At 43.7% G+C, this 19,710-nt stretch overlaps 1 protein-coding gene across 2 annotated transcripts in view; it reads left to right on the forward strand.

The window, feature by feature from the left end:
- ELOVL5 (ELOVL fatty acid elongase 5) overlaps positions 1 to 19,710 on the forward strand; it is a 117,433-nt gene that overhangs the window by 56,736 nt on the left and 40,987 nt on the right. For both annotated transcript variants that reach the window (XR_009245176.1, XM_058662106.1), the window contains exons 4-5: positions 17,780 to 17,857; positions 18,722 to 18,893. Coding sequence is in view for 1 of the 2 variants with exons in the window: in XM_058662106.1 (XP_058518089.1) it covers positions 17,780 to 17,857; positions 18,722 to 18,893 (250 nt within the window). In the remaining variant the exon portion in view is untranslated. The remainder of the gene's footprint in view (positions 1 to 17,779; positions 17,858 to 18,721; positions 18,894 to 19,710) is intronic.

Below are 19,710 nucleotides of genomic sequence, written 5' to 3' on the forward strand. Positions count from 1 at the left end.
GTTTTTTTTTGCGTCTTATTCCAGAATGAAAGCAGTGCAGTTATCCTCCAGGATAGAGATTGCAGGACTGGAGGCTCAGAGCAGAGTGGCAGGAGTGGCTGCTAGGCCGGGTCAGCACTGGACCCAGCACTCAGGGCTCAGCCAGCTGTCAGGTTTTTCCAGTCGAACTCTCTCCTCTTCATAATGGATAGACAATAGAGCTAGAGCCTTTACTTTAAAATAGTTTTTATACTGCTTCTTTTTTTACACAGCAGTATTCCACAGAAAAATATTTTAAGATGATTAAATCATTGTGAGCTCAAGCATCTGCCTATGTGTTTCTCCAGCAGCAGAGATGACATCTGTAACTTCATCATTTAACCTTGTCAGTGGGGGCTTCCCTGGGAAGATCATTGCTGTTGAAATTGCTCCTGTGTGTATCTGAGAGGACTGGGGGATTCTGAACATACTGTAATAGCAAGTGCCGATTTTCCTCTGACATCTTGATGAGAACAATAGAAGAATTGAAACAGTGTCTTAAGCACAGATATGTAGGAGGAAAATCAGACTTTTTAAACTCACAATTTAGAATACCTGGAGGAGCAAGAGACTGCTAGGCAGTGGCTCCTTAAATTAACTGGTCTGTAAGAGTTACATCCTCTTTAGATATTCCTGAATTGAAAATAGACCCTAGATTTGAGGGTGACATTCTTTATGCTACATTTTTGTCTGCTGTCTTCCCATGCTTGCAGAATCCCAACAGTAATACTGTTGTAGTGTATCCTTTGTCAAGTTTTGAGTTTCACTTTAGCTGCAGGTTTTTCTTCTTGTAGGAAGCATTCCTCCCATAATAAACAGTAAGGAACAGAAGGTCAGTCACAGTTTAACAGCAGAAAGGACAGAAGAAATTGTGCAGCCCAGTTGGACCCTTTATTCTAAGAAATGTTCTGTGTATTGAAGCAATTCCCTGTAGCCACAACCAATCCTGCAGGTTCAGGATTTTCTGTCTTTTCCTGCTTATTTGTAATATCTGCACTGCAAAGCCTTTTTAAAGAAGCAGTGATTGGTGTTTTTGTTTGTTTAGTTCTGTGGCATCAATTTCCATCTGCCTTGGCAAGTTCTGGGTTCATATATGTAAAATACATGTAACTTAAAAGAAACAAGAATTCTTGGAAGAAGACATAAGGAGGAAATGAAAGAGAAGTCGCTGACACTTTGTGCTAGAAGAAAATTCTAGTTTTAAAACTGTGAAGCCAAGTTTAAAATGCAAGCAGCAGGGGCCTGGTGTCGTAGCCTAGTGGCTAAAGTCCTCATCTTACATGCGCCGGGATCCCATATGGGTGCCACTTGTTATCCCAGTGGCCCTGCTTCCTATCCAGCTCCCTGCTTGCGGCCTGGGAAAGCAGTCGAGGAAAACCCAAAGCCTTGGATTCTTGCACCCATGTAGGAGACCTGAAGAGGCTCCTGACCCCTGGCTTCGTATCAGCTCAGCGCAGGCTGTTGCTGCTGTTTAGCGAGTGAATCAACAGATGGAAGATCTTCCTCTCTGTTTCTCCTCCTCTCTGTGTATCTTCTTTTCAATAAAGGTAAAATTTTAATAAAAAATGCAAACAGTATGGATTTATTCAGTTTTTACGGTTGGAAGGAAAAAAGCTAAAAGGAAATAGGAAATGTTACTTTTTTAATATATTTTATTATTATCGCTATCATTTTATGATACAGCTCCATATTCCCTTATCCCCTCCCCAATTCCCTCCCCCCCCACCTAGTTCCTCTATATCATTACTAAAGTATAGTTCTTCATACTCAGTCATATATCCATCATTGTGGGCATGGACAATGGCAGAGAGTCCAGAATCCTATTGTCAAGATACAGTAAACAGTTTCATTGTAAGTCCATCTTTGTCTGGAAACAGAAATGCATACCACACTGCATCCTCACATCTGGATGTTAGTCTCCATTTCACAGCTACTGTACATCCCCTTAAATGAAAAGTCATGGTACAAAATCAACAATAGAAAGAAAAATAGAAATTTACAATGTCCTGAAGTTAAATGACATGTTACTAGATATGACAGTCTCCATTACACAACTACTGTACATCCCCTTAAATGAAAAGTCATGACACAAAATCAACAATAGAAAAAAAAATAGAAATTTACAATGCCCTGAAGTTAAATAACATGTTACTAGATGTGACAGACTCCATTACACAGCTACTGTACATCCCCTTAAATGAAGAACCACAAAACAAAATCAACATCCGGGAGAAAAACGAAATTAACAACACCAAAAAGTTAAATAACATGCTATTAAATGACCAATGTGTAGCTGAAGAAATGAAAATCAAGAACCTTCTTGAAGAAAATGATGCCACTGCATGATCTACGAGTCATTGAATGATTTAATCAGAAGAAACTGTTTTGAAGAGATGAAACCAACAGAAAACAACAACACCCTTGCGATATAGTTTCCACTGATCTTTGTTGAAGTGTGTCTCCTCCAGACAATAAACAGATGGGTTTTGTTTTTTAATCCAGTCTACTAATCTATGGCGTTTGATTGGGCTTAAGCCATTTACATTCAGAGTTTAATATACATGGGTGTTACTTTGGTCCCATCATTTTAGGAATGGGTTGTTCATTGGTTTAGTCTTCTGTTGTCATTTTACTGGGATGTTCTTCCCGCTTGCCTTTGGTTTTGGTAGGTGCTCTTCCTCTTCTGTCAAGAGAACATCTTGAAGTATCATTTGTAGGGCAGGTTTGGAAGAGGCAAATTCTTTTAGCTTTTCTTTACTGTGGAAGAATTTTATTTCATTTTCAAAGACAGAGGAAAGCTTTGCTGGATATGTTATCCTGGACCGACAATTTTTTTCTTTTAGAATCTGGAATACATCACTCCATTCTCTTCTTGCCTGTAGGGTTTCCTGTGAGATCTCCTGTGAGCTTAATTGGCATTCCTTTATATGTCAATTGATTTTTTTTCACGTGCACATTTAAGGATCTTTTCCTTATGTTCAGTTGAAGAGAGCTTGATGATCATATGTCGTGGTGAAGATCACTTTTGATCAAGCCTGTTGGGAGTTCTGTGCCCCTCCTGGATCTTGTTTCCCAATTCTTTCTCCAGATTAGAGAAATTTTCCTTTATTATTTCATTAAATACATTTGCAAACTCAGCTTCTCTTTCTGCACCTTCTGGGACTCCCATAACTCTTATATTTGGCCTCTTAATAGTGTCTTTCAAGTCTTAAATAATTTTTTTGGCCTGATCCAGCTCTGCTTCTAGCTTTTTGTTTGCTTCCCCCTGGTGACAGGAAATATCTTCCAATCCTGAGATTCTTTGTTCTGCTTGCTTCATTCTATTTTGGAGACTCTCCACTGTACTTTTAATTTGCTCTACTGTGTTCTTAATTTCTGATATACCAGCCTTGATTTGCTTTGTTGCTTCCTTAAATTCTTTGAACTCTTGCATGAGCTTCTCATTGTTGATCAGAATCTTTAAAATGAGTCTTATGGATTCTGTGTGCCCCATGTTCTCGATGTCTTTCTCAGTTAACTCTGAGGTTGGCATAGGGTTTTGCTCCTTTGCAGGGGAGTTTTCAGTAATATTCATTGTGCCTCTGTCTCTTCTTTTGCTCTTGATCATTGTACTTCTGATTAGCAGAGTCTTCTCCTTGGGGCAGATTTCTAAGCTGTTGCTTATTGCGGTTGATACACAACTTTTTCCTTGCAGCCACTTGTGCCACAACCTCCAACGAGTTCCAGGTCTGGGTTCTTATGTCAGATTTCCACCATGATCTCCACAGCCCCAGCTCTTGGCTCATCACTCTCCTCCTCCTGTGATACTGTGCTGAAGCTCCACTGTTGTCTCTGCAACCTTTCTCCTACTTCTGGTTGGAGCAGGTCCCAGGATTAGAGACTCCAGGTGTCCTCTATAATTAGGTTGTTGGTGGCACTGATCTTGAAGGAACCTGTTGGATGCTAGGTCTGGGTGCCAGAAGGACCTATTTTGGCCGGTACGATGCCACTGTCGGTATTATTTTCCTGCGGTTCTGGCGCAATCCACTGATGTCAGCAAGTTCTCGCGAGCTCAGCACATGCACAGTTCACTGTTGTCCCTGCAGTCCTAAAGCTATTGCCACAGTGTACAAAATGGCGCCTGACGCCCCACCACTACAGTTCTTGATCTGCTGGCCGTCAGATCTGAGGGCTACCCAGCCCTGCTCTGGATGGAACCTGTAGAATACCACGTCGTTGCAGTTCACCAAGTCAGAAATGAGATCACTCCCAGCTCAGCGCATGCTCAGTCCTTTCCCTTCTCCTTTCCCCCTTACACAAAATGGTGCTCAATTTAGCTCTAGGGGGCTGACTGGGCTGTGAAATCCACTCTGTTCTCGCACTGCCCGTCTGAGATCTGCTGCTCTGCTCCTGGTCAAATCAAACGGATCAGCAGGAAGGACTGGTCTTTGTCTGGGTTTACCTCCCGAGCTCCCAGTGAAAGTCCCTTCCCACCTGGTTGCTGGTGGAGTTCTGGCTGCTGGTGGAGTTCTGGCTGCTGGTGGAGTTCAGATTGCCGTGCTGGAGTATCAGTCACTGCAACACCACACTGCTGTGCCCGCTGCTTTCCTGTGTCGGTCAGTCTCCAGGTACCCCTCTGCTGTTGTTCTGTCCTTTCCTATTTCCTGAAATATGTCCTCTCTGCTTCATCCTGATTAAATATTTTTCCGTCCGTTTAAATGTGTCCTTACCCTATTCCGCCATCTTGATTCTCCCAGAAATGTTACTTTTTTTTTTTTTTTTTGAAAGCTCTTATTTAATTTATTCATTTGAAAGGCAATTATACAAATGGAGACAGAGGTCTTTCATCTATTGTGTCATTCCCCAAAAGGTTGCGGTGGCTGGATTTCCAAAGTGAGCAACTTCTGGGTCTCCCACCTGGATGCAGGGCCCCAGCACCAGGGCTATTTGCTGCTGCTTTTCCCTGACCGTTTATCACCCTGTAAGTGATAAACTTGCTCGCCATGTGACAGAGTTCATTAAGATAGTGTGTATTTCCTGGAAAACGATGGGATATTACCAATTTTAAGTGTATTTGAATAGTGATATATTTTCGTTTGAAAGTTTAGAACTTCATGGCAAACCTGTTTGCTTTTATTAATTAGATATTGTGTAGCATCACACTCATAAACAAAGTTTCAAAAGTAAAACTGCAAGTTGTTCACATTTTTGTTCAGCCTTAAAAAGGTGGGCCGTCATAGCAGCAGAACAAGCTCCAGTACTTTCCTCCCACACCTGAGATTTTAAATGGGCATATTTTATCCAAATGGTAAGCTCAGCCACTTTTTCCAGTTATTCCCACATCTTCCCTCTTTACCTTGAGACTAAGTTGAGATCTCTGCCTGCCTGGTGCCAGACCGCCTTTCCCTCTTTCTGTGGTATCTACGTCCTGAGCTGAACCCCCATCTCCACTGACCCGTCAGAGCCACTTCGGCTGTCCATTGGAGTATTATACAGTAGTCCCCGAAGGCAGCTGCTGTGTCCTGATGTGAAACCACTTTGATGCCTTTGCTCTCTCCCTCTCAGACCCTAGCCAGAGACTAATTGTGTCTTTTTTGTCAGCAGTCCAAAAGGGAACATCCCTGCTGATCAGCCTGTGCCTCCACACACTGATCCTTGGACTCAGCAGCAGCTGGAGGGTGAGCAGGGTCAGTGTTGCCCAGTGCTCATGGCTTTGAACCCTTCCAGGGACGCTGTACCGTAAAGGACTGCTAGCTGCTTTCGCTAGAAGAGCTGGGCTTGTTAGCCTGGTAATTCTGACCAGCTCTCCGGGCTCTCCACCTGCACCAGGCCTCCACCTGGGTATGGCAGCCTCCATCCCACTTCAGGGGTCTCCACAGAGGAGCCAGTTGCCCTGTGAAACTGTCTGATCTAGTAGTGTTTTTTGTTTGTTTTTTTCCCTTTACCTCCTTGGCTTCTACAGTGCCCTAGGAAACTGACAGGTTCCCTTTGATGGAAATGCCCCCCGGGGCGTATTCCTTAATACCCTGTCCCTCACCCCACCTGACTCCAGGTCAGGAGGTCCAGCACAAGATCATGACATGGTTTCTTGTTGTCGTTGTCATTGTGGCTGATGACTTCAGCAGATGTATCCTGAGTATTGGGAAAGGAAGAAAGCAAATGCCAGAGCCATGATTGTCTGTTATTTAGCAATCAAAGAGATAAGTCACTAACAAGATAACGCGATTATACAAGATAACGAGATTTTTTTTTTTAGTGTGTGTGTGTTTTTCTCCCTCTTAAGTCAGAACTGTGTGGTGTGAGTAGTGTGAGAGAATTATGACTCACATATTTGAAACATGCAAAATGTAATTTGAGGGTTAGATGGATCTGGCTTGGCATAGATGTTCAGACTTACTACTTTCTTCCTCTTTGCAGTTTTTAAGTTGCGATTTTGGAACTGTTTTCAAATATATAAAGTAAAAATTATAAAAATTATATTTGTGTACCTAACAAATGTTTATCTCTTATAGTAAGTTTGTTTTGCATAGATACAAAAATATTACAAAAATGTTTCTAAAATACAACCTCTTTACAGGTTTTCTTCTGAAGTTCCTGTTTTTTCTGTGTATGTTTCTTTAGTTTTCTATGTATATGAGTTTACTTAACAATACATACTATTTCCTGAGACTTTAAGTTCACATAAATAGCAAACCATTTATACTTTTTCAAATAGCTTTTTCAGCCACCTTTTCATTCATTTCATCTCAAATGTTCTGTATTTCAATCCATTTTCATCTAACATGATAATTACTTTGTAGTGACTTTTCTCACTTTTTTTGTGTATGTGTTTTCCTTGTCTCTTTTCCCTCTTTTTGCTGCTTTCTGTGGAGTTATTTTTTCATTTTATCTTTATCATTTTTTTCATTTGATTTAAAAGTTATTCACTCTGTTGATTGGATACCCAGCCAACTTTAACATATATCCAAAGTTGGTGAGTATTTCTGCTTTCTTCCCAAAATGTAAGCAAGATTTAGGTAATTAATTTTCAGGTTTGTTCCCCTCACGTCTGTGTTGTTATAATCAGGTGTTTAGTTCCACTTTTTTTTTTCAAGGTCCTAAATAATTGTCGTCATTACAATCAGTTGCAAAATTGAATTTTTACACTCACTGTTTTCTGAAATCCATTCGTTGAGTTGGAGTTTCAGTTGTTTTCTTCTGAAAAATGGTTTTTTTCTCTGAGAGGTAAACATCTAAGTCTTTGGGCACCATTTTATTTGCCTTTATGCTTGAAAAATATTTTAGTGGGGCATACAATTCTAGAGTAACAGGTATTTTTTTTCCCTCAGTACTTTGAGGATTTATTTGAGATAAGTCTGCTGCAGTTTCCTTTTTGTTATATGTAGGTAATCTTTCTCTTTCTAAGTACTCAAAGATGTTTGCATTCTTGTAGTTTGCTGCTGTGTGGTTGTTCAGATTTGCATATTATGCTATTTCATGCATCTGTTTGAGTTTTAGTATAACAGCGTATCTTTTATTATCAAAGGTTCCCCATTTCTTGTTGTGGTTTTATTATTATTATTATTCTATAAAGTTAAAACATCGAACAATCTCAAACATTTTCAGAATTACTTTATTTAAAGTGTGCCTGCAGCTATACTGGGAAGGTCATGCATGTGAAATAATTCGGTCTAAATTTAAATTTCTTTAATATAGAAAAGCAAAAGTTTGATAAATGTCCTATGCAGGCCTCTCAAACTGGTATTGCTGGAGTAAATGACTTTTCCCCAAATTAAAGATTTTGAACAAATGTGTTTGTAAACTGGCTTCCTCTTTTCTGAAGAATACTATCTGGGAGAAGGAAGCGACGTTGCCCTTCTACATAGTCAGCAGTGGTGGTGGCCGTAGTGGTGGTGTTGTCTGCTGTGTTTTCTGCAGCATTTCTGTGTTGGTGTTGGGGAGCTGGTTTTGCCTTTGTGCAGCCTGCCTCATTACCAGAACCAGAAGTCAGTTATTTTTTTCCCTGAATCCTCTTTTGAACCAAAGTTCCTGATGTTTCATTATTGGAAAGATGAAAGGACTTGAACACTTGACGGGCTGGCTGTTGTGTTTGTGCTTTTCTAACCTCTTAATGATTGTGAGGCTGTAGGAGCCTCTGGCCCAGCACCTGCCCTGCGCCACCCCTCCCCCCCCCAAACCCCCTAGGCCCTGGCTTTGCAAGTCCTCTCACAGGAGGCACAAGAGCAGTTGCTTTGGAAACACTGCATTCTAAACTGCCTCCTTGTTTTTCTTTCCCTTCAGGCTTGCCCAAAATAGATACGTCATTGTGGGAAAATAGGTTTGGAAAAACACTTAGGCTCACTGGCAATCGATTATTAAGTTTTATTTAAAAAATTACTTTGTTTACCAAAATCCTCTGAAAAAAGACACTTGCCTTCCCCCCACCCCATTTAATCTTCACTTCCCCATTTAACAGAGGTACAGAGAAGTTGAAATCTCAATTGAAAGTCATAAATAAAGAGGGGAGAATCTGTTGCCTAAAACATGCTCAGTTCCCTAACTAGGGAAATTTCTGGCCTTCAATTCTCTGGGCTTGAGACAAGGAAAGGGTTACTTGGCTACTCCCAGTGTGTCTGGTCAGAGGAATGATGCCTCAAAGTGAGCAAAAGAGAGAGAAGGATGCAATTGAAACACCTTTCACGTCTGCCCTGCTCACCCACACTCCTGGAAAGAGAGAGGAAGCTCTGGGCTCAGCCCAGAGCCGAGCCTCACGCCTGTACACCAGCTTTGCAACGTTGGGTCGCTTGGCTTTGCAGCTGGTACAGCAGAGTGTGTGGCCCTCTAGCAGCCCCAGCTGACCTGCCCTTCGCTGCCACACCAGGACACTTCACTGAAGGCCTTTGTTTAACTTAATGCAAAGCCTGTTTGGAGACTGGGGCTCAGGGGTGGGGCGGGGTGGGGACAAACACCACTTCAGCCATGTTACTGATCTGCAGGTAATGGAAACCAAAAGAACAAATATTGGGCTAGAATCAGAGCAAAGATGGTGCCAGATTCTGGGCAGACTTATTCAATGTTCATTGCTCTATATCTATTCCCTTTTGGCTAAGGGAAAGTTCTGGTGGCCTGAGGAGGGAGAGAAAAGGGCTGCTAAGCATGGAGAGTGGGACCTGAAGTTCCAGGAAAGTGCCAAACATTCCTCTTTCAGGTTGGACTGAGGACAAGCTGTTTCTTTGTGTTTTGTTCTCAAGACTTCTCAAGTGTATAGGATCTGTCCTTAAGACTTGAGCTATAACCTAAGGGTGTTCCTGGTCATGAGGAGAGGAAGGAACGTGCTTTTGGAGGTCATGGGTGTGACATTGCGTAATGGACAGCCTTATACTGTGGCCTTGAAAGGTTTGAAATTCAAAGCCACATGCTTTGACTTAACTCTGTTCCATAATGGCACTGCCGAAATTGCACAGCTAAGGAAATAAGTGCTATAATTTTGGAATAGTCGCAGTTAATTTTAAGCCAAACATCTGCTGAAAATAAAAGATACAACCAAAGGTCCACACTTTTGCACAGAATTCTTAATGGACAGAATAATCCCACTCTGCTCTCAACAATGGGTGAAAAACAGCCAAGGAAGGTCAGAGGAGCTTCTGATCACTTAATGCTGTAGGTGTGTCTGGATTGCATGAAGATTTCTGAGTGCTAGTCCCATTAAGCTGTGTGACCTTAGGGCACTCAAGTCCTCTTCTCCATTTCTGTCTCCTTATTAAAAACATGCATTTCAGAGTAGGCAGATGACTTGGCCCTTAAGGTGCTTACATCCCATTTCAGTACCTAGTTTGATGGTTGTCTCCAGCTCTGACTCTAGCAAGCTTTGTACAAATGCAGATCCTGGGAGGCAGCAGTGATGGCTGAAGTACTAGGGACTCCTGCCACTGATGTGGGAGATTGGGTTCAGTTTCTGACTCCTGTCTTGACCCAACCAATGGCTGTGGGGGGAGTACATGCATGCTCTCTTGTTCTCACTTTCTCTCTGTGCCTCTCTTGATAAAAAATAAAAAATAAAAACATGTACTTCTGCCAGAGCTGAAAAAAATACTTACATTTAGGGATTCTGATAAAAACAAAGCTATGAAAAGTGTTGATTGTGTATCCTTTTAGTGGTGTTACTTTGAGAAGTGCCTTAGAAGGCAGATGTTGTGTTAAGCCACCACTTGTGACACCTCGGTCCCACGCTAGGGTGTCATTTCCTTTTCCAACTGCTCTGCTTCCTCTCTGGTTCTTTGCTTATGTACCCGGGAAGCTGCAGATGATGGCTGAAGTACTTAAGTTCTTCCCAGCTATGTGGATGCCAGAATGGAATTTCTGGCTCCTGGCTCCAATCCCAAGCCCTTCTGTTAGGGCCAGTTGAGTAGTGAGCTAGCAGATGGAAGCAAGCTCTAAGCTCTATCTCTGTGTCACTCTTGTATCTCAGATAAATGCATTTTTTTTTAATTGCCTTGGGTGCTGTGAGCCTTTTGAGTTGAAGTGTAGATGGGCTTTGTTTTCATTACCTTTCAGTCTATGCTTGTGGGGAGTAAGAAACACGTTCAGAGAGCAGAGAGCAGAGAGCAGTCATCTCCTTCAGAAACGTGCTAACTTGCTGCTCCTCGGACATTTTGGAATGAGAAGCAGATGCAGGCTACCAGGACGATTTTCTGCTTGCTTTTTGTGTTTCAAGTGAACTTGCTTCCAGAGATGCTTTGGTAGCAGTCCAAAACGTACTACGGAAATGCTTATCATGCTAAAGGTTACACCTCACTTGTGGCAAAATGTGTTGTTAGATGGGAGAAGGCAACTCTGACCATTAAAAATGATACACCCCGTGAATTGCGTCATTCGGATCCAGCTGTGAGGCCTACCCATATATTCTTTTTTCAATGAAAAGATGCGTGAAAACACCATTGGTTATTGAATTTGTCTCCTAAAGAGGAAGGAAAACTTCTAGCTATGTTTCAATTATAGTTCTTCACACAGCCCTGGCCTAAATAAGATTTGCTTTACTCCAAGGAAGGAGAAAGCACATATGGTTTTGCAGTGGTACTAAGTGTATCTTGGTTAGTTGGAAAAAGCAATGTAAATAGTGTTCCCTTGTTTGTTCCTGAGTAGTTGGTGGTATGGGGAACTGTGTGGGTAGTGGCAAGCTGTTTTTTTGTTGCAGCCTCATTGTGTGTGTGTGTGTGTGTGTGTGTGTGTGTGTGTGTGTAGTACATACGGTCATGCCCTCTTTGAGCTGATTCCCAGAAGCACACAGCAGTCAACTGCCTGTACTTTGAGTGCTTTGGCCTGTCCAGCCTCCTCTGCCTCAGCCCGTGCTATCTGCTTACGTGCAGCCTGATGGATTTCTGGGGAGTTTAGCAAAGCATCTTTCTGGAGAGAAGCCAAGCCTAAGCTCTAAAAGACACAGTCACTCAGGTGGCTTGGAGTAGAACATGTTCTCGTCTGATGTACTCCTATTGGAGCTAGAATGAAGGTCAATCCTTTGCCCCGTGAGTCTACTGCCTACTGGACAAGCTGTGTTCCTTGGGTAGGAGTGGAGAGAGCAGAGTGCTCTAAAAGTAACCTGTTTTATAGATGTTTGATGAAGGTCCTAGGCGAAGAAGCTTCATCTCAGGTCCTTGGTCTCCATGTACTCAATTATTCCAACCCTTTAGAAGCCAAGGATATTTGAGAGTTTGCGTGCCTGGTATGAGTATTGATGAAGATCATTTTTTCACCCTGTAGCTGATTGATTTGTTCTGTCATCCATTCTATCTTGTGGTACCAAGTGTTCTCTGCAGACTCCAATGGACTGCCGTATCCTCCATGTGCACCTGGATATGCTGTCCACTGCTTTGTCTGAGCCTCTGAGGAGGCTCAGCTTTGACACTTGCACTCCATGGTCAGACCATGGAACCTATACTTCTCTTCATGGTTGGGGTTCTGAGTCCAGCAATTCAGTTGCGGGGATCCCCAGAAACTTCATCTAAGTGCCCTCTTGGGATGCCACATCCACACTGGAGTCCCTCTTTGTGTCACACCTGATTCTTGTGTGTGCTTGCCAGTACAGGGTCCAGCACAGTCCGTTGCCCCAATCAGCTTATGCATATGCTGGTGGTTGCAACTGCTGGGTCAGTTCTGTTTCCAGTCCTGTCTTCCACATGAACCAATGGGTGTTGCAGTCCAGCCTAATCTTCCCACCACATACTTTGCCCTCACACAAACCAGTGGGAGCTGCAGCCTAGTCAGAGCAACCCACATTAACCCCCATCAGGCCTAACCCTTGCCCTGGTTCCCATGCTTGCCGTATGTGTACCAGACTGATCCAGTCTATCCCACATGCCATTCAGCTCTCCTACATGTCAGTGGGCATTGAAGCCTAGTTCAGCCCAACCAGCCCCACTATCCAACCCAGGCACCTGCTGATGGGTGCCATTCTGTCCAGCTAGGTCTGCTCCTTTCCTGGTTTTCATGCTCTCCAGTGGGAGTAGTAACCCAAGAGGGAGGTGCTCACTGTTTCCCTTCTGGGCCTATTTCCACCCCCAGATCATGCACTTTCCAGGTGGTTCTGTGGTTTAACTTGACAGTGCCAGCATCTGCCATATTATGCTGCAGCAAAGCTCTACCAACTCTCACCCACTCTGACTTAATACTTGCACTAGTCAGAACAATCAACTCAGCCTGGCTTTTCTTAGCTCACATGAGGCCCTCAAGTTTTGTAGCCCTGCTTGGTCTGGTCTGCCCCATCTCAACTCACGCTCTCCAGTGGGAGTTTTGTTCCAGCAGGGGAGTCCTCCACATTCCCTCTACCAGCTTTGACCCCCACCTCCCCCCACCACACCCCCAGTTCTCAGCATGTGCTGGTTGGGTGCTGTAGCTCTGTCTGGCATGGCCCTCCTCGCCTCGGCATTTGCCACTTGATGCTGTAGCCTGGCCTGGCCTGGCCCACCCCCAATTCCAGCTCATGCTGATGGGCTTTACAGCCTAGCCCAGACAAGTCGACACCCAGTCCCAGCCGTAATGTGTACTGGTATGTTTTGTGACCGAATCTGGCCTGACCCACACTATATTCTTGTGCTCAGATTCACCAGTGGGTGATGCGAACTGGTTCAGCCTGGTTCGCCCTCGACCTGTGCCAAATGTATGCTGGTGGGTACCATTCCTTGGCCTGGCCTGGGCTGCTGCCTGTCGTGGTTCTTGCACTCACCTGCAGGGAGTGCCAGACACTTTTCTAAGTGGTGATGCCAAGTAGTTATCTATTCCTTAAAGAACTAGAGGTATTGGAAATTTAACCATTTTAATGCAGTCCTTTTTACATGAATTGAACAAAAATGGTTGTCCTTTAAAGACTTCAGGAAACAAACAGAAATAGAAGTATTTAAATCAGGACTATAAGAAGAATGCCTACTGATTTCCCATTGCATTTCTTGCCATGTCATGCTTATCTGATAAATGGAATGAGAAAAAGCATTGTTGTGCTAGAGAAGGACTGCAGTGAAGCTTCCTGGTGCATGTTCCCACTAAAGTTCGACTCACTACCTCAACACACTTTTCTGATGAGCAGAAATTATCATCCTTTGGTGATGTAGAAAATCAATAAGCAGATGCAGTGGTGTAGTATGCTAATCTACCACCTGTAAGCACTGACATGCTGGATGGATGCAGGTTATGGCCCTGGACAGGCAGCGGAGGATGGTTCAGGTCCTTGGGCCTCTGTACTCATATAGGAGAGCTGGAAGAAACTCCTGGCTTTGGATCAGCTCATTTCTGGTCATTGTAGCCATTTGAGGACTGAACCAGTGGATGAAGACCCTTCTCTGTAAAAATGTGCTTCTGAAATAAAAATAAATAGATCTTTAAAATACAAAAAAGAAAAATCAATAACAAAAAAGTCATTGAGTGTCCCTAAAACTGTTGCCATGCCATGTTGTCTGTTGATTGGATCAGCCTGCTTCCACGCTCTGGATCTGGTAGCTACTGCTTGGATTGTGCTTTGTCTTCGGGATCATACTGGTAAAGTAACACTTTAAAGTAACAGTTCAGGAGCTTGATCCCACTTGCTTAAAATTCCCATTGAAACGCTGCCCTTGTCATCTGCTGTCAGCTTTGGAAGTTTGTTCCAGGGTAATTTTTCAATCACTTTGCACATGTCCAGGTATAGGCTTTTGTTAGTGTCCTTTTTGTTAGTGTTCTTCATTAAGGGTGTTATCAAGGTTAATTTTTATTTTATTTTATATTTTATTATTTATTTTTACAAATTCCTATGGATGGCCTACCATTGCAGGTTTTGTCTTCAGGATTATTCTCTCCCTTCTTTGTCACCGTGAACTTCTCATAAACGTGGGTAATTTTACTATTCCTCCACCCCAGGCTTTAACCACAGATTTGATGCTTGTTCTTGCTTCAGCTTTATCAGAATTTGTTCCGGTAGGGACTTTTTTTTCCAAAGATGTCTTTTTTTTCTTAGTGCCTCAAACTGGATCCTGTTCAAGTTAGCGTGAAGCATTTTTTTTAGAAAAAAATTTAAATCATGTGTAGTTTGGGTTTTTTCTTATAATACTAATTTTCCACGGAAATTTTGAAGAGCCCTTTACACATGTATACATATACCAGCCATCCTGTTTCTAAATTAGCAAAGTGAAAACAACGCAGATCTGGATGCCATCAACTAAAATAGCAGCTGGAAAAAAAGCGATGGTAGTACTTCCCGGAATACAAGACACAGTAAAATTTAAAAATCATACTTAATGAAAGTAATAATAGCTTTGTCAAATAAGCCTATTAGTTTAAGTAAAAGGTATATCTTTAAAATCATGCAAACTTCTGAAAAACTTCATTGCATTGTCTTTTTTTTTTAAAGATTTTTTTTTTTATTATTATTGAAAAGCCGGATATACAGAGAGGAGGAGAGACAGAGAGGAAGATCTTCCATCCGATGTTTCACTCCCCAAGTGCGCCAATCCGGTGCCGGGACCAGGAACCTCTTCCGGGTCTCCCATGCGGGTTCAGGGTCCCAAAGCTTTGGGCCGTCCTTGACTGCTTTCCCAGGCCACAAGCAGGGAGCTGGATGGGAAGTGGAGCTGCCGGGATTAGAACCAGCGCCCATATGGGATCCCGGGGCTTTCAAGGTGAGGACTTTAGCCGCTAGGCCACCTTGCCGGGCCCTGCATTGTCTTTTATTTCTCATTTGTGGTGGACCCATGTGACAATTTCACAAAGTCGTTTATCCAGTGGAAAGTCAGTTCATTGATTTCTTCCAGGGTTTGGGAGAAAGAGTAAAAGAACACTTTGCTGAGGCAGTGCTTTCCTCTTCACCTCAGGTCTCCTGAGGACACCCCTGCCTTGCTCCTGCTGTGCTTGGGGCTCAGACTTTGCAGTTTGATTTGAGGAGCTTCTGATAGTTGTGCTCATGACTGCATTAATGGGCCATGACTTTAGAGAATGGTGTTAAGGCTGGAACTCCTTACAGATTACCCTGTGACTGCGTAGAGATGTTGGTGGTCTGGTTTTTAAATTGTTAACCTAGAAAATCAGAGCAAACCATCAGAGATAATTTAGTCCATTCTCATGTCTTCACAGTAGAAACAGCAGAAGCCCCAGGGAGTCAGCCAGCTCACAGCAGGAGCTTGGCCTCCCACTTAGAGCTTCTAGTCCCCAGCACAGTGATGCTTCTCTCTCACAGCACTCTGTTCCTTGCCCATAAAATCATGTTACCACTGTCTCTTTTTTAAATTTCATTTCATTTTATGACACAGTTTCACAGGCTCTGGGATTCCCCCCATGCTCTCCCCCCATGGTGGATTCCTCCACCTTGTTGCAGTATTACAGTTCAAATCCAATCCTGATTTAACTGCCCTTTTATGATTAGAAGATGGCTAAACAGAAGGATAACAACAAAAGGAAGTTAGTGAGAGAAAAATCCATTACTAAGCTGGCTTAAGTGTTTAGTGTAAGTGCAATGGCTACACCCACTGCTGGTGTTTATTCTTGTGGTCAGGCTGTATGGAAACACAAGATGTATTCAGAACCTGCTATTTCCTGGAGGGAATTCATGTTGTTCACCAAGCTAAATGCCTGTCTTCAAGGGCACTAGAAAGTGTTGCAGTCATCTCTAAATTTTGAGTTAGATCCACCTTCCTAAAGAGCTATGCGGGATACGGAGGTTGGGGGGGAACCATCTCTTTCCCAAAGTTCCCCTGTGTGGAGCCAGTGGTTACCAATTCTAGTTACACATTGTACTTCTCTTAAGGTAAGACTCCCCTCAAGATTCTGGTTTTTAGGAGTCTGGGGTGAGACCAGGCATTGGTAACTAAAGTCTCCAGGTGATTTTGTTAGGCAGCTTGAATGGGGACCATGGCCTTTAGGTAGTGGTTTCCAAGCCAGGGTCACATTACATTCGCCTGTTAAAACACACCGCTGGTCTTCATGCCCTAGAACCCTTAATTCAGATTACGGGTCGAGGCCTCAACACTGAGTTACTACCTAGTTCCTGGGTGGTGCCCGTATGTGCTGCTGGTTAGAGATCATACTCTGAAGCTACAGCAGTAGATTCTCAAAGGGATGTGTGAGTTAGTGAGGCCCTAGTTTGGTTACCCTCCCTGTTTTAGCTTCTAAAGCTGCTGTGTGGGCTGCAGGAGTTGGTGTTTCTTGTCAGTTCCTGTGCAATGCCAGTACTACTGGAGGGAGGAGAAGCTTTGAGAACCAGGGTCTGGTTTCTTGTGCCAGGTTCTAGGATGAGATCAGGCAGAAGACAGGCCACCTCCAATTCTCCCCTGCTGGTACTTCATCACCAGGGAAAGTCAAGGTTGCCCAGGTTTCAGGAGGAAGTTGAAGGGACACAGCCATCGTTTTAGTGGAGAAAAGTAGCACCTTGTAAATGTCTAGAACTCCATGGATGGACAGTGTGCAGATGCATAGGGTGGTCTAGGAAAACTGTATCCAGAGAAGGTTTCTTACAGGAGGTCCTGAAGTCTCTTTTGGGGCGTTCATCTCGTGTGTTGATGAGGAAACTGAGGCTCCCCACAAGCTGGTGATGCTTGTACAGCTATGATGTAGACCTTGCATCCCAGTTCTGGTCCTTTCTGTGACACCACAGAGCCTCCTGTGTTCTGGGTGAATTCTGAGGACTGTGCTTGATTTCCTATGTGCAGAAGCCAAATTCACAGGTCATAGGACAACTTGGCCACAAGAACTTGTGAAGAAGGCGGAGGTGAAACACAAGACCTCTTGACCCATAGTGCCATTTCTCAGAGTGCAGTTCCCAGATCAGTAGTGTGGGCATCCCTGGGGAACCTGTGACCCTGGCTTGGAAACCCAGTCCGCTGATTCCACCCCCACCGCACGTTGGCCTGGCCATAGCTTTCCCTGTAAGTGATTCTGCTGCTGTCCTCTCAAGTTTGAGGAGGGCTAATAAGGAGAGTGACGCAAGGCTGAGGGGTACCAGACGCAGCCATGTCATTAGGTTGGTCCAAGGGAGTGATGAACCTGTGACGTCTCGGAGGTGGCATGGGAAAGGAGGGTCTGTGAAGGCAGCAGCCTGGGAGTGACGGTAGGCCTGCATTGCGCTCATTCTGCAGATGGGCCTACTTCTTGTGGACGTGAAGCCCTATGTGTGGTGACTTCTTTGGTCCTGCATCCCCGCATGTATGTTTTTCCTTAAAACGAGCTTGGTCTGGCAGAGCCCTGGGTGCATTGTTGTAGTCCTGAGGCGAAGGGAGTTGAACAGAGCTGGGCTGTCACTGACAGCTGTGTGGTTGATGATCAGCTTCTTCCTTTTTTTTGTTTTTTACAGTTAGTGACGGGAGTATGGGAAGGCCAATACAACTTCTTCTGTCAGGGCACACGCAGTGCAGGAGAATCGGACATGAAGGTACTGGCTCTCTCTTGGGGGAAAATGTTATGATGGATGTGGTTTGTAAAATAAATTGTACAAAAGGCAAAATGGAGCATAACCTCACTGCCCAGGCAATTCCTGTGGACACTTAAAAAAACATAAGAAAAGGCAGCAGGGAAATTTGAAGAATGTGAAATGCACAAAATGGAAACTAAAGCTTCCTACTTTGTAAAAATAAATTCATGTGAGTAATTGAGAGGGAAGAAAAGTATGCATTTGCAAATATTGATGTTTGTTTCTATAAATGGGCTCAGAATAGTCATTTGAATTTTTAAGACATTCACGTAATACCCTCTTGAACAGTGATGTTAAAGATGGGATGCAATTTTTACTTAAACCCTTTTAATAGTCTCACCTTCACCTGTACAGTCATTTTCTTAGAGTACCTGTTTGGCATATTTAGCTGGGCAGGGTCCTGACACTGGGAGTTTGTGTTTTTTTAATATAATTTTCTAATGTGCTTCAGGTCACCTGGCATCAAGTGTATCTTTCATGTAGTTTTTCTGTTACCAGTAGCTTTGCAGACTGCCTGCAGAGGCAGCATGCTAGCTTCAAGGTTGTAAACCATGCTAGCTTCAAGGTTGTAAACCTATTTTTGTTAGTCTTTCAAGGTACCATGGGGTCTTTGTCATTTCAAGTGTTCTAGCCCACCCTATAGTGTGCTTTGGTCAGAGACACTCACAGAGTGACCAGAGGTACCCTCGCTCAGGGATTAGAAGGCGGGAAGGTACCTGGGCTTCTGCAAGCTGGCACTAGATTCTGGGGTGCCAGTGTGGCAGCTCTGATGATCTGCAGTGACCTTGGGGTGAGCCTAAAATCCTGTGACCCTTTTCCTCTTAGATTATCCGTGTCCTCTGGTGGTACTACTTCTCCAAACTCATAGAGTTCATGGACACCTTCTTCTTCATCCTGCGCAAGAACAACCACCAGATCACCGTGCTGCATGTCTACCACCATGCCTCCATGCTGAACATCTGGTGGTTTGTGATGAACTGGGTTCCCTGTGGCCATTGTGAGTACTGCAGGAAAGGGGCTTCAGGAACAGATGTGAGCCAAGGTGCAAAGTTGCCACCAAGGCTTTCAGAAAAGGTGCCCTCTGTAGATTCAAATGTAGTCATGCATTTGAACTCTATATCTAGATTGCTTTTAATGAGAGTTTGTGTGGTCTGTGCAGGCAAGACCTTTCTCTGGTTGAGTAAGCATGCTTTGCCCGATGAGCAAGATTTTAAGAAAGATAAATCAGTCAAGGTAGGACTGAGAAATAGATATTGCATATTCCACCACTGGGGGCAACGATTGCTGATTCTTTCTAAATTCTCCTGTGAGTGAAGTAACCTAATATTCCAGAAGAAATTTTTGAGGAGTGCTTTAAATTTTCAGAGAACTTACAGAATGACAAACTGTAACTAGCACAACTGAATACAACTTGTCCAAGGGCGTGGGGCCAGGAACTGTCAGAATGAAAGCCTGTTCCCTTGACGTCAGACCTGTGCACTTCCAACTGCAGAGGGAGAGGCGCAAGAGCTTTGTTTGGTTGATTACTGTCAGGGAGGAAGACAGAGCCTAAAAAAAGAATGTGTGGTTCTACGGGAAATTGAAAATCATGTGACAAGATGGATCTTTTATCCTTGAGGGACTAGGCTCTATTAATAAAACACTGTGACCTCAGCACTGCAGGCCTGGAGAACAACAACAGGTGACTACAGAGGCCTCTCCCAACCCCAGCTAACGTGCAGAAACCGCCAGCTTTGAGCACGCTGCCCACTGGCCATCTTCCTCAGCCTGCAGGGGAGCACAGCTGAGGCAGTTGAGTATGTAAAGACAAGCAG

Source organism: Ochotona princeps, chromosome 1 (assembly GCF_030435755.1).
Source record: "Ochotona princeps isolate mOchPri1 chromosome 1, mOchPri1.hap1, whole genome shotgun sequence".
Classification (NCBI taxonomy): Eukaryota; Metazoa; Chordata; class Mammalia; order Lagomorpha; family Ochotonidae; genus Ochotona; species Ochotona princeps.